Source organism: Accipiter gentilis, chromosome 29 (genome assembly GCF_929443795.1).
Source record: "Accipiter gentilis chromosome 29, bAccGen1.1, whole genome shotgun sequence".
NCBI classification, from domain to species: Eukaryota; Metazoa; Chordata; class Aves; order Accipitriformes; family Accipitridae; genus Astur; species Astur gentilis.
Genome location: NC_064908.1, coordinates 1,524,244 through 1,539,106, shown reverse-complemented (window position 1 = coordinate 1,539,106; position 14,863 = coordinate 1,524,244). Strand labels below are relative to the sequence as shown.

General features: G+C 51.6%; 1 protein-coding gene across 1 annotated transcript; it reads right to left on the bottom strand.

Moving 5' to 3' along the window:
• Nucleotides 1-1,075: 1,075 nt before the first annotated feature.
• On the bottom strand, nucleotides 1,076-6,467 carry GUCA1A (guanylate cyclase activator 1A). Its single transcript, XM_049833069.1, has 4 exons — nucleotides 6,032-6,467; nucleotides 3,946-4,095; nucleotides 3,291-3,381; nucleotides 1,076-2,829 (listed from the first exon to the last, which is right to left on the bottom strand). The coding sequence occupies exons 1-4, from the start codon at nucleotides 6,227-6,229 to the stop codon at nucleotides 2,669-2,671; spliced, it is 600 nt and encodes a 199-aa protein (XP_049689026.1). The 5' UTR covers nucleotides 6,230-6,467; the 3' UTR covers nucleotides 1,076-2,668.
• Nucleotides 6,468-14,863: the final 8,396 nt, after the last annotated feature.

The window sequence follows — 14,863 nt, the reverse complement described above, 5'->3', positions numbered from 1 at the left end:
CGTCTGTGGCTGGCACCTGAACAGCCACCACTATTTTGAAATAAATTAATTACGCCTGAGTTAGGGCAAAAAGAGTCACAATATTAGTTTTTAATGATTTTTAATTTGCTTTCTTAGAGGCTGAAAAAACATCCTTTGGAGAGAGACGCTGAGGTTTGAAAGGTGCCTCCGGCCAGCCGGCTGTTCTGAGACAGCCCTTTTAGAATAACTTTGTCTTTATAAATAGAAATTGGGCTTGTCAGGGCTGCTTCTTGCAGCTTCTTGGGCTTGCAGAGAAGAGGCTGAAGGAAGCATGGGTGGGACTCAACGTGTCTCTGCGGAAGGAGTGTGCACAGAGAGCCAACGCTGAACTTGGCTCCCTCCTTGCTGCTGTTGTAAAGGTGAAGTGCACTAAGTTTTGTGCTGGTCATTTGTGGGGGAGTTAATTTTGCTGCAAAGAGTATAACACACTGAGTAAACAGCTCAGCCCAGCTCTAATAAGATGGTTGCAGGCTGTTCTCTCTCTCACTGGTGTAAGTGGGGTGTCTGGACAAGCTGGCCCATCAAAGGGTTCCTCTCCGTGGCCTTTTGGTTTGTGGCCTGTCCAACATCACCGGAGCCAGAACCAGCTGCCGGGGCAGCTGCCGGCGGGGCCGTGGCCGTGCATCCCGCGCTTGCTGCTTGTCTGAGCAGAAAATGGGCAGGAGGGAGCTACGGGGCTGCCACACGTGGCCCAGAAAGCAGCAGGGAGAAAAGCAGGAGGTGCCTAGAAATGTCGGTGGGTAAAGCAGAGCTCCAGAAGAAAGAGTTGTAGGACTACCCAGGGCGTGAGTTTTTATTAAAGTATGCTTGCTCAATGCAGATGAGGTTCAGAAGAGCAGGCAGCGCGGCAGGATGCAAGAACCCAGGAGCAGCCCCTTTTCTACGCTGATTCTGAAGAAAACAGACCTCTCCCCACGCTTGTGCTGTTCTTGCAAAAGAACTATTTTAACAAAGGCAAACCAAAGGTTTCTGCGCTTGCAGAACATGAGACAGTTCATCTGTCCTGCTGGAAACAGAATGATTGATTGAAAGAGAGAAAAAGCACAACCGGAAATAATCTTGTAAAATATCTTTATTCATTCACTATAAGATTGGAAGTACAAAAGCTTGCAGGTAAAACACTGTCAAGTGAAAAAGATGCTAGGAAAAATGGTCAGAAAGTTGCTTATGAATTGTAAGCATTCAGTGCTAAATAACAAGTCTTTCAGCTAGGCAAGAAATCCTTCCTGGTGTCCCGTATTGCCTCGCCACGCCTGAAACTTGCTCCCATCAGATGAGGAAACTCCTCTCCAGGAGCAGCCTTGGCGCAGCCCCGGCTCGGCGCGGGGACGGCGGACGGTGCGGGGGCGAGGCCGCTGCTCTCGCAGCCTCCCTTGTGCGTGTGCTCGGTCCTGGGTGCAGCCCCTCTCGTGGCACTGGTAATTAGCACCGGCTGACGAGGTTGCTGTGCCCAGGATGCTCTAATAAGGGGTGACTGGGTTTTATTCCGCAGGGGGCAGTACTTGAGCCCACTGTAGCGTGGAGGTGATGGTACCCACTGCCTGCTCAGGAATACTCGGGTACTTGCGGATGCTTGCGGCGCGGACACTGCGTCTAGCCTGTCTCTAGCAGCTCACCCCTCCAAACTGCATGCAGATGATTCGCTGCCATTGTAGTTAAAACCACCTGATGCTCGAGGGTGCCACAGAGTGGAACTTGCAGGAGAGTTTAGGTTTGTTGTAGAGGTGATAAGACATGCAGGAATATTCCTACAAACATGCAAGACTTTTCCCTCTCAGGTTACTGCCATTGCAGCCCTTCCAGACATTTCAAGGAGAAACATGCCCTTAAAGTTCAGATAGCTGTTCAAAAAAGGCACCATTCTATGTTTTTAATGCTTTTAAACAAAGAAAAGCCGCTGTATTCACCGCTCCCCTTTTTCTAGCTCATAGATGTTTTTGTCTTACATTATCACTAGCGATTGCTAACAGAATAATAACAAATCAAAGAACGAATGACCAAACCCACTGATCTCGTGCTCTGGAAAAATATACGGAAAGAGAAGGTTCAGGTCTGCTTTCTAGGTTTTGTACGTGTGTCCTTTGGGGACTTCCCTCACCGGGGCCATGTGCCGGGCAGCCCTGGGGTTCGTCCCCCGCAGAGGCTGCAGATGCTGGTGTTGGCCACTGCCTCGGTGGGAATTTTGAGGCTCTGTTGGTGCATTATCTAACTGCATCGTGTGGTGCCGCTCCCCCTTCCCGGGGAGGCAAGAGTCTACCCCCTCTCTGCTCAGCAGCAGCATCCAGAGTTCCCCGCAGAGCGAAGAGCCCCGTGGTCCCGTTGGCAGTCCTGGGGGTGGTCGTGTGCCTCCAGCGTGATGACCTGCCATGGCAGCACCCCCTCTTCACAGCAGCCTTTCCTCTTGCCGCCTCATGTGGCTGCAGCAGGCAGGGCCAGGGCAGTGCCCGGTGAGCCCCGGGGCTCCCCCGAACCATCTGCCGGGGGAGCGGCACCTTCGGAGCAGATCCCGGTCCCTGCGCTAGCGGGATAGTCTATCACTGGTCACACTAGCGCTGGGACAGCTCAGCAGCTCCCACAACCACGACCCGATTTGTTTTAATAATGTGAGGGGGTAAAAGTAGAGACGAAGGGAAGGAGTCCCGGGAGCCTACTGAGCAGCCGCCGCCTCCTCCTCCGGCTCGTGCGGGTTCTTCCCATCGTTCTGGATCAACCGGACGATGTGTGTCAGGTCCAGGCTGCGGGTGAGGATCTCGAGCAGCACTTCATCCTTTTGCACACCCTCCATGAACTCTTCCAGGGAGAGCTCGCCTGCGAAGGCACGGTCAGAAAGAGTCTGTTAAATCCGGCAGCCCTTCTCCTCCCTCCGCCGGCAGCCTCAGAGCCGCCCCCCAGGAGCTGCACGGACCATGAACCAGGGCCGTCCCGGAGGTCCCGGGTGTCACGGTCCACTCGGTGGACTCGTGATGGTTCGTTTGCTAAGATCTCAAAAGTCCGTGTATCGTCCACCCCAAACCCCGTCACAGCTAAACCCCGCGCAGATCCCCACCCTGCCAGTAAGACGAGGGGCACTTTGCAGCGTCCCCTCGGGCTGGCTGCAGCCCGTGGAGGGGATGGGGAGGTAAATCGTCACGGAGAGCCGCTCTCTGCCAGCTCTCCTCATGTTCTGGGGTACTGGGACATCCAGCATCTGGAATTGCTCTGCCAGACCGAACTGCAGGTAAGGGGGAAAGTGAGAGCAGTACTTGGCATTGCATAAGAGAGTTCCTCACCGTCTCCATTTATATCAATTTTGTCAAACACCATGTTTGTGAATTCCTCAGCCGTCATCGTTTCGTTGCACCGGTTGATAGCTCGAATAGCCTGGAGGGAAAGAGGGACACGGAGGACCATGACTGAGCGTTGTGCAGATTTGTGTATTCGTCAGTACAAGTGGCTAAGTGACCGGACATGAGAGCCCAAACTTTTTTGCAAGCAGTTAGGTTCTGAAAGGAGTAAGTCTTTTCCAAAACACTGGAGATTAAAATAATTTAAAAAGGAAATCAATGCATTAAAAGATTAAGTGGGCATACTGGGATAATCCAGGAGCCATTCACCTCTGAAAATCCTTAGATTAAATTCAAGTGCTTATCTCAGCCCAGGTTTCAGTGGATGTGGTTAAACAACCTGCAATCAGAAGACAAGGGGTTCCTGCATGTCGGAGCGTGCAGGTGCCGTGGGGGGTGTGGGGTGCTCGAAACAGGTCCGGCCAGGGAGGCCAGCCTGGTGGGAGGACTGGCAGAGGACAAGCAGCAGGTTTGGCCAGTGCCTACTAATTTACCAGGGAGTTGTCTTTTGGGTTGGAATATTCCTGTAACAATTTTTCTGTCTACCCGTGTCTAATGACCGTAGTCTGTGATAGAAATGGAAAAAGCTGAGCCCACTCACTTTAATGATGTTCAGCAATTCTCCCCGGTCAATGCAGCCGTTCCCGTCCACATCGTAGAGCTTGAAATACCATCGCAGCTTCTGATCCACCTTCCCTTTCAGGACCAGACTCAGAGCTGCCACATACTCCATAAAATCTATGTAGCCATCCTAAAAGCAGAAGGTTAGAAGCTAGATGAGATGAAAAGCAAAAAGTCAGGCAGTAAGTGATTTTCCTGGTCACTTTTGGAAGTCCCCACTGGAAGACTTCAGCGTGTGGCCACCACCTTGAGAGCAGGGGCTTGGGGAGCACAGCAGGGTGTGGGTTCCCCACACATCCACCAGTTAAAGCCAGTGCACCATACGGTGAGGGCTCCGCATTCATTTATGCAGAAATATGAATGAACTCAGTGTGTGTACCTGGCTTGGGGACTAACGAAGCCTCAAAATCTAGCCTGTCCTAAAGGAATCTCTTCTTGCAAAGCAGTGGTAATTCAGAGGTCAAAGAGGAACAGGCTTATGCAGATGAACCCTGATGGATTACCTAACCTTATCCTGCCTGCGCACGCCTATAGATCTTTTCTGCTGCAAAGCGGTCTCGCACGCAAACTTCTAGGAGAGGAGCGAACTCAAACTCGGGAATGACCCCAGCACGTTGCTGACATCTCGGGCTGGAAAGGCGCTGCTCTGTCCCTGTGCCATTTGTGTATCTGCCTGACGTTTAGTCACGTCAAAAGCACAAACAGTTTTATCTTTGACTTTCCTCCCAGGTGTTTGCCCGCCACCAGCTCACGCCGCAGCATTGGAGACGTTCAGCTGGGCCCGCCGACGGCTCTCCGGCCAGGGTTATGGGACCAGTGCAGAGCTGGGCTGGGCTGAGCTCGTGTGCCACCACCCTGCCTGCAGACGCTGCCCCGCGATGGTCACAGCTTCTAGGAAATTTGCTAGAACACGTGGTGCTCGCCACAGAGCGTTTTGATGGCACATACCATTGAGATACAAAGGGCTTTGGAGGCAAATGGTACGTACTATAAACCACAGAAAGTCTTTGGGAGGGAATAAGCCAGGGTTTTGTCAATGAACAAAGCCACCGCGCCACGGTGCAGGTTCAAGAAGAGATCATCTGCTTTATCCCACGGCTGCAAGAGCCAGATTAGGTATAAATAGCTACTGAGCCCCATTCCCAGCAGGATTTCCTGTGCATCAATTCCCTTTTCAGGCACGCATTCAAACACAGGGCAGCGAGCAAGGTAAAGGCCAAGGCACAAACAAAATACCTAAAGGATTTAGGGCCCAAATTGTATTATTTTCAGTGGGATTAAGCCCACTAAGCCCTTCGGGTTGCCATAAAATATATTCCTCATCTCGCATGAGGTGCAATTTCAAATCATTTGCAAGCAAAGGAGGGTGTTGTTTCCTCTCAGAGACACAGCATCCATCTGCTTCTCTGGCACGGCTCCCGAGCTGGGCAGACAGTGCTCCCCGAGGCGTGCAGGCGCTCTGGGACTGCCCCGCGCCGGGGGTCCGGCACAGCGACAGCCCGAGGTGCAAAGCCTCTCCGCAGGGAGCAAAGGGCCCGAGCTCCCTACTGTATGGGACTGAGCACGTGTCATAGAATCAATGAAACTGTAATCCATTTATAATTTGAAACAATAGAAAAACAAACCCGATCTGTTCTGTAAACCGTAGCTCATGCCACGCTGCGTGGCTCAGGAACTCGCTGTTTCTGCATGAACGCAGCGCTTGTTCTCACGCTGCTCGCTTGTGCCTTGCTGTCACAACATTCGATATTTAAGGATTAAAGGGCACTTCATTTTAAAGGGATCATAGACTAACAGATAAAAACCCCACAATTTTAATAATTTAAAGCCAAAATAATTTAAACCTAAATCAGTACTGGGAGAAGTCTATTTTCTTCCAGATTTTTTGCTGACATTTTTTGCTGACATAACTGATTTTACAATTTATGAGGCCGTAGAGAATCAGACCATATATACTTAGATATACATCTATATTGCATACACCCAAATATACCACACCCGATCACTCACAGGGAGCCGAGCATGGCCGATCCCAGCACAGGCTGAGCGGGAAGGACAATATTTACCTTATTAAAGTCAAACGTCTCAAACATTTGCTCAACGTATTTGTTCGCTGCCGGACTCAGGTTTTTCAAGCCAAAAAACTGTTTGAACTCATACAGGGTGAGCTGGCCAGAAGGACACTCCGTCATGAACTTCTTATACCACTGGTGGCACTCGGTAGTGCTCAGCTCCTCCACGGATTTCCCGTCCATGTTCCCCATCTCCACGCCAAGTGCTGGTCACTTTGCAGCCAAAAAGGGATGTTTTCTGCAATTTGAGGGCTTTCTTTTAAATTCTGCTTCTTGCCTTTAAAGTCCAAATGTCACCGGCGCTGCAGGGATCACAGTATCAGGAAAAATCAAATTGCCTGGTGTGTGGGCTGTACCGATTCAGTGGTGATGGATGCAAAAGACACCTCTGCCCAGGAAAACTCAAAAGCACAAAACCCTCTTTGGACAAGAGGGTGACATTTAAGTACCCAGCAAATCCCTCCCCAGCCAATGAGGCTCGGGGGGGTGATGGGCTCCTGCCAGGCATTAAGAGTTCAGGGTTAAAATAGAAAGGAGGTAAAATGGGGAAGTCTTGCAGATTACAGGCCCAGCAGGAGATTACGAGGGTGGGTGGAATTTTCTCCATGATGGTGTAATCTCCTAATCCACTTTATTTATGATTTTGTGTGGGGTCACATGAGCAGTAACTTTTGCACCAAAAATCAGAGTAAGAAAACTGAAAGAAAACCACTCGGAAGTCTCTGTGCTTTACTGTCTTTTTGGTCTCCCTTCACCTTACTCTGGCTGGAGGATTTCCAGACGGGGCTGTCAATTTGAGCCTGAAATTCAGGGAGGGGCAAGTACCATTTCAGCTCCTGTAAGAGATGCTATAATGAGGGTAAATTTGGTGTGCTGAGACAAACATAGAAACATAATTGCTTTGAATGGTAGAGCTTTAAGTGCTTTAAATGCAGACACCAGATGCTATGATGATCTCTCCTGCGGAAGTTCCTCCTCCACCCAGGTGCTGGGTGCCCGTGTCCGTTCTCTCTGGTCCTGCCAGGTGAGTGTTTCTCCCACAGAATCACCCCACATGCGGCACGTCCCAAGCGTGTCCTGGCCGCTGTGCTACCAGAACTTGGCTGACACCAGTGGAGTTGAATGCAGCTTCTATTTTCATTTATGATCAATTACCATGAAAAATCCTCCATGTGATTATGACCAAAACCAATGTTGTTTTCACTCTGATGCACAGCATTCAGAGAAGGACTGGGAGATAAAAAAAAGTGTATCCTCAGGAAGTAGCATGGGCCAGATCCTCCACTAGTAATGAAAGGGATGTGACTACTGGATCTCTACCTGCAGAGAGTCTGTCCTGTAACAGTTACTTTTTTATACCTGACAACTTTAAGACAAAGAGCCCAACGTTTATGTGTCGCAGAGTTTGGTATTGCTTCTGCACTGAAGCAAATTAGGAACAACTCCGCTAAAGCGGGTGGCATTACACAAGCGTAAAAGAGTTATTTAAAAGGCATTAGACTGAGGAACGCTAATTGGATGTGCTAATCCTGAACTCGCCAGCAGCAGCAGGCACAGGTCCCTGCTGTGCGCAGCACCTGTGAGCAAGGTGAGCCTTCAGTGGGTGCCCTGGGCTCTGACCCACCCACCAAAGGGGACAGGGCTGGGATAGCCTGTCCCAAAGCACAGAGAGGGGTTGCAATATTGAGGCATTCATTAATAGTAGAAAAGTTGCATATTAAATGTGGATACAGGCTCACCAACTATTTTAAGAAGTACTTGCTAATGTGCATCCAGTTCTCCAGAACGGGCAATGCAAAAGCTGAACCATCTTGTGCTACCCTCTGGAGAAGAGCTGCAGGGACGTGCCGCCTGAATTTCAGCTCCAATTACTATCTCACTTCTGAGTGTCACAAATGAAACATGCTTTTCCATTCATGAAGAACAATACTTTGCCTATGTCTAGGAAAGCCTAGTGAAAGAAGATGTCCTTTCAAAGAAGGAGCAGAATTTAGGCTCAGATGAAGAAGCTGGTGAAAACTTCCCAGGTTTTGCAGTGTATTCTAAGTCCAGGCTTATGCAGATAAGCCTGGCTGGGTGGCCATGCATGCAGTGCCATGTGCTGCTGACACCCAGTGCCTCTGTGTAAGCAGGTGGCAATAAATGACAGGACAAGTTGGACCGGGTTTTTAGAGCAAAATCCACGCTGCATGTTTTTCTGGGGAGCAGTGACACAGCCTCACCACCCATTCCTTGGCTCACGTGCTCACTGTTTGTCATAACGCAGACACTCGATGGGAAGCTGAAGTCACATCAGTCGCTGGTTTCGTTGCTTGGGCTTTATTGCTCTCGACTACGGCTTTGTGCCCAGAATGGGTCTCCATTTCACAATGTTTGCACTTGAGACATCCATCACCTTCCTGGTGTGATCAGTGTCGCGGTGGTAGCGGTACCCACAGGTTGGCCTCTGCGCGGTATAGAAGGGGCTGTATGAGTTGGAGCAACTTGGTGTATAGAAGAGAAACTTGAAGGAGTTGGGCTGACGGCCCCCAAAATGGGCGACAAAAGGAATGAAGTGAGTGGCCAAAGGCTGGTGGTCCCTGTGGTGACGTGCTGGAGACTGCTGGCTTGTTGGGATGGGCGGCGTGTGAGAGACCTCCTGCATTGTTTTGGTCTCCTCCATTCCCTTTGGTCTCTTGCAGTCTTTGCCAGGGGCTTCTTGTGTTTTAGTCACCTGTGGAGCAAAACAGCCAGACAAATCCGTGACAATTGCCCACACACTTTGCCATCCTCATCAGTTCTTAAGGCCTGAAGCAGGAGTTGTGTACTGGTGACCAAAAAGCAGCAAGTTCAACAAACCAGGAGAGCTTAGGGAGTGCCAACCTGCTTACCCTCGCTGCAAGGGCAGTCAGTACACAGTATAAACGCTGAGAAGTCAGGTGTTTACATTTCTTTAGCTAAAAATCTAAGGTGGTGTTATTTAAAGAGAAAGTGAGTTTAAAGTCAAATGATGTACTGGAAATGTGGAATTGACTTAGTGAAAATAAACCAAAGTGTACCGAGGGAATACACATGGTGAGACTCAAAGGACTTGATTCTCTCTTGACTTGCATTTCAGCTGGTTATTTGTAACACTGCAGAGTGAACATAAAGTGCTACCCAGTTTCTGATGTTCCTGCTGTCAGTCTGACCTGCCTCACCCTTTCATCGCTTTTGGGGGATACTACATTTTCCTTCTGTGTTTGGCACAGGGGAGCCCTGGTCCCAGATCAGGATCGCAATTATAATAGCTATAAATGACAGCAATACATGCCCCTTGTAAAGTCTTCACCAGACCGCAGCCATGGCAAACCAGCCATGAAAATGGTTCAACCCAGTCTGACCCACAAGACGCAGTGGGCCGTATGAGTGATGACACAAACATAACTCTGCCCTTTACAAACACAGCCCGGGGCAGCAGCTCAGCAGGCTCCAGGTCCCTCTGCAGGGACCTGCCACCACCCTGTGCCTCGTACTGCTGTGCTGACTGCTCTTGCTGAACCTCTAAGTGGGTTTTCCCCCCCAGAAACGTGAAAAGAAAAACAGGGTTATGGAATCTTGTGAGGCAGACTCTTCCTCGTCATCAGGTGGGTCACATTTCTGAAGCCTTGGAGCAAAGGCAGTGCCATCACCCGTACGCACGACACGGGGGACCAAGGACTGCAGAAACAGCCCATTTTGCCTGTGCATTTGCATGAACCCTTTCCAGAGGAGGTGGTGTGGATGTGTGCCCCAAGACACACATGGGCCTGACTTGTCATGATGGCTGCTCCAAGGCTGTGCTTGACTGGGAAAGTATTTCTGCTGCTGTTATTTAACCGTGACTCAGTTATCTTGTTTTCATTGATGACAACCCTGTGCTAATGGAAACTGGCTCTTCCCCCTGGCAATTAGCTGCTTTACTCCTGGGCGTCCTAAATATACGCTTTGCTGTCTGGCTTTATTTTTAACCTTGTAAAGAGGTTTCCTAGTTTCCGTGATGCCTTGGCTTACTTGGTGCTCTATTTCTGTTCCCTGTAGCTGGCAGTGAACACTAGCTCCTAAATCTATTAGGAGGGGGACACCCGCAAATTGTTTAGAAATCTCCTTAAAGCCTTTGAGGGAAATGACCAGATTGGCACAGGTTCACCACCTCTTTTTTGTCACTCATTCCCCCAGTACAGCCACCTGCCAGATGTTTGAAAGGTTCCATTGCTGGAGCTCAGGACAAGTGTTATTTCAGCACTCGCTGCCACAGGGAAACGCCAGTCTATTTTATCCACAGGGGATAAAACAATGGGATTTTGACTCCTGAAGAGCAGAATTTGTACCACTACAGTCATTTCAGTGTGGTTTGTGTATCCCTGCTCTGAACACACTTAGATTTGTTCAGAAATTATTATATTCACATACGTGGATGATTATAGCTCATGGCCTTTCTTGCTTTGGAAGATAAGAGACAAGTATGCACACGACTGCGCTGCTGCAGCTGCATCCACCCAGCAGGGAGGCATTAATGTTATTAAAGCAGTGCATTTGGGGTGTGGAGGTGTGTTACCTTGAAAACCCAACTGCTAAGTCACGTAGATGCTTTTGAGATGTGCGAGCCTTGCATGTACTCGGCGATAGAGGGCTGACAGTCATTTCCAGTGACGGGCAGGATACCATGCCAGGGAGTGCTGAGCTTTGGGATTTGCTCTTGCAATGGGGTTCGCCTGCCCTGGGGGTTCCGGCTCACCCTCTGGGGCATCTGAAGCTTGGCAGAAACATTCTTTGTGCCTGGGTGAGTGCACCTGCTTACACAATCGCTGTCTTTGAGGGGAAACACCAGCTCAGTGTGCACAGTGCTATTTATGGCACTGCCAGAGCTCCGTGCCTGAATTAAGAGTCCCACATAATCCTATTGCATCTAGTCATATGTTTAGAGATCCCTAATCCCTCCCAAATTGTCTGTTGCCTCTCAAAGAAGATCCTCACAGGTGAGGTCACGGAGAGAAGGCTGGCTTCGGTAATCAAGAAAGCACGAAGGGTTCAGACGTCCACCCTGGATGAAGCATCCCCCCCGCCCGGCTGCCAGTGCTGCCCGTCCTGCCCCTGCACCGCTGCCGTCCCCCTCGCTCTGCAGCGGGGCGTCCCCGCTCCTGCAGCTCCTGGCTTGTCCCCGCGGAGCCATCGCAGGGCTATCGCACGCGGTTTGCTCTGAGATCTCAGCGGCCGCAGGGGCAAAGCTGGCACAGCCGGGATTTGCGCAGCAGGGGAGGGAACGATGCATCACACCAACAGCACCAGGACCCTTTCGTCCCGGCCACCCTCAGGGCAAGGGTCTTCCAGCCCCCTGCCCGCAGGGAAGGGGACACGGCGAGCTGGAGTCCCTCCTGCCAAACCGTGAGCCCGGGGCGCCCACCTGTGAGCTCATCTTCCCGGCGGGGACCCCGGCATGCGGGGCCGTCTGGGGTGGAGGCTGGAGGCAGCACGGCCGGGGTGGGCAGCGCGGGCTGTCAGGGCCATCATCGGGGTCATCGGGGCCATTGTGACCACCGGGGTGTCACCGGGGTGGTGGCTGTCATAGGGGTGCCCAGGCTGAGCAGGGCTGCTCGGGCAGAGGGTGGGGAGGAGAGCAGGGGCCTGGCCGAGGAGATTAGGAAGGTGCTGTTTGTCCTCACCCGACGGGAACCACCGCTGCTGCCCATCCAGCCGGAGCACGGCTGGGGCCGCTGCCGGCTGCTCTGCCGGCCCTGCCACCCCCACCGAAATGTGGCCTTGGCAGCGTGGACCCGCTCCCCGCCCCAGACACGAGCCGTTTCTCTCTCCACGGGTGCAGTTTGCTGTTCTGCAGCCACGCGTGAGGGTTTCTCCTCCCGTCCCTCCCATCCCTCCCTCCCTCCTTCGGGTCCGGCTGGGGACCCGCGCCGCACAAGCACTTCGCACACCTGCGAGTGCGGCAGGGAACGACCTGCATCTCCTCACACTGATGGAAAAGCAGATTGTTCTGGGGTGTTTACCCGTATTAGGATCAAAGGCAGCCTCACACTGCGCTGTGTTACATCAGAGCAGCACTCACATGGCTATTTCTATGCCATAAAACCTGCTGGGGATCTTCCAAGTGCTTTCCTGTGCTTTGTGCCCAGCCCGGCCCACCTGTCCCTTTAGCTGTGCGGCCTCCATCACTCAGGAGATCACGCCGCGTGGCAGTTGTCCTCCCTTAAAATTACAGCCATGCCACCAAACTAGGCAACTTTTCTTTGTCTTTTGAGTTTGTGCTTTGCAGAAGCCCGCCTGCCCCGCAGCATACCTACGACACTCTTCTTGCTAGTCCTGAGCTTTTTCTGGTCTTCGGGGGGAGGTCCATGCTTTACTGGGAGATAGAAGGTAAAGAGCGAGTATTTTTCAGCTGGAACTAATACACAGGAGTGTGCACATCAGCTCTTGCAGGCCTGTTTAGCAGCTTGTGTTCACCGGGATAATAAATTCACCTCAAAACACACATCCCTTCATGCTGTGAGGAATATGTTTTCCTACGCTCACCACCCAGGGTGAGGCAAAGCCGTTGTCGGTGGGGTGGCACGGGTACAGCTCACCGCCCCCGGAGCTCGCGGGTGCTGCTCTGGGGTCCCCCCAGCCCCGGGGGCAGAGGAACACCTCGGGAGCAATTGGCAGGGAGCTGCGTCACACTCTCCTGGTCCCGCAGAGCATCGCTGCAGCCCTGTGGCCCCTTTGAAGTCTCTTTGGTGTAACGACGTTTTGTGGGACACCTTTGTGCAAGAGCCCGGGCTTTCTCATTCCACAGGATTTTACTGGCTTCTCTTCTAAAAATAGTTTCTCTTCTCCTTCCCCTTTCCCTTGTCTTTGTCTCTCTGTATATCCTGTTCAATTTGTTCAGCCAAAGACTCTGAATATCAGCAAGTGCATATGCCTTGCCTGTCTTGCAAAGATATTGTGTCTTTTGTCTTTCCAGTAGCGAGTGGGTCCTTCACGTCATCTGACTGCTGCTTTCAAGAGGTGCCAACGAATTTTCTTTAAATGTCTAGGGCTCAGTTACATGGGTTCCCATGAAGAGCTCTCAGGAGGAATGCTGTTTCCCAGTTCCCATCCTATTACCACTCTTATCTGCAGGCAGGACTATCCCCTTTCCTGCGATCTCGGCTAAAACACGACTGTAGGTCCCTGCGCTGTGTTCCCTGCACAGCGAGCTCAGGGTGTGCAGGAGTCACACTCGTGCAAATGTTTGCAGGATGGTTTCCTTTCCCTGTCTCACACAAACAGCAGTTAAGATAACTGTCAGACAGGGTGCGAGTCCCACTAATTGCAGGCCTTGTGCACGGCACAGAGCCGTCCCTTCGGCATCGCCCGCTGCTCCTAGAGCGGATCTCCGGAGCGGCGGCGGGAGCCGGGCACAGGCTGCCCATGGAGACTCCCCGCTCCCCGGCCCGGAATGGCGTCTGAGCAGCTGGATGGAGCTGCACATCTGCAGAGCAGGCTAAATTCTCTGAAAACTGTCTTAAATACTTCTAACCCCTATACTACGACCACAGTATTGAATCCACGTAGTGTGACATTTTATCTCTCCTTTTCTTTCCCCATTTGCCATTCATGTTAATTCACTTTATTTAAGTGCTGCCTGACAATTTATGCCATGATTAGATTTTCCTTTTGAAATATCATAACAGTGCTCATTTTTCATTGTTCATAGGTGATTTAATGTGTTGCCCTAATTTGTACTTTGCGGCAAAAAAAGGTTGTGAAAAGCATAATTTCAAAGTGATTAAAGAAGTGATACTTATCACTGAAAAAAGACATCTGTATCATTTTGACTTTCAAAATATGCTGGAAATATAGAAATAGGTGTGACAGGATGACCTTACCCTGATGCTGTGAGCTGTGTTTCAGAGTTAATGTTTCAACAGCTATTTCGTGTTTAAAGTTCTCCAGAAATCCCAGCGTTTATTAATAACCAATGTTACTCATTAACTCCCAATTTTTACTTGCATGACCCAGAAGATTGTTGGCAACGTTAGACCCTTGCTTTTGTACCTTAAACAGGCCATGATTTGGGGCCGAGTCCCACTGTCTTTAGGGTTTTGCATCAAAAAACATCCCAGCCCCTAATGACACGCAGGTCGCACTGGGGAGGGAGATGTGCGTGGTGGTGCGTAGTCCCACCGAAGCCAGTAGGGATCTGCAGCGGGGCTCACGGGCGGGGAGGATGGGGAGTTTAATGCTTAGTAAGAGGCTTCCTAAAAACTCAGTGCTAATTTGCTTCCTAGCATACAAGCGGCAGAGGGCAAGGATTACACTTCAGCTCTCCCCTGTCTCTGGCTGACGTTCCCTTGTATTGCAGGGACGCCTGCAGATCTCGGACAGGGACTTCAGGTCCCAAGGCTGGTTTTGGGGCAGGGGACCCCAGTCCTTGGGTCGGGACTGCCACGGCAGGCCAATAAAAACACCGGAGACGGTGAGAGAAAGATCAAAACTCTCGCATCTAAACGCCCGGTATACCACCGACTTGAAAAGACGGGTAGTTCGTGTCAGGTCGGGGATTTTCAAGAGGACTCGGACTTTGAGCGACATTTACGCTGCGGGCCCCGCCGCCCCTCGGGGTCACCTCGCCTCGTCCCCGCCGCCCCCGCAGCAGGAAGGGGCTGACAACCAGCCCCGCTCCTGCCCGGGGACCCCCGGCCCCTCCGCGGCTGCAGAAAACCCCCTCGGACGGGGCCGGGCCCTCCGCCCACCCCGGGGGGGGGCAGCCCTGCCTCTGCAGACCCGCGGAGGCACCGGGGGTTTCTTACACCGGGGGTTTCCTCCACCGGGCAACCCCCGGGGCGGCGGGAA

Excerpts from the sequence above, each read along its gene's own strand:
- GUCA1A (XM_049833069.1), bottom strand. The coding sequence starts at position 6,229 with ATGGGGAACATGGACGGGAAATCCGTGGAGGAGCTGAGCACTACCGAG. Across the intron at positions 4,096-6,031 it reads AGACGTTTGACTTTAATAAG|GATGGCTACATAGATTTTAT; the intron begins GTAAATATTGTC and ends TTCTGCTTTTAG. Across the intron at positions 2,830-3,290 it reads AATTGATATAAATGGAGACG|GCGAGCTCTCCCTGGAAGAG; the intron begins GTGAGGAACTCT and ends GTGCCTTCGCAG.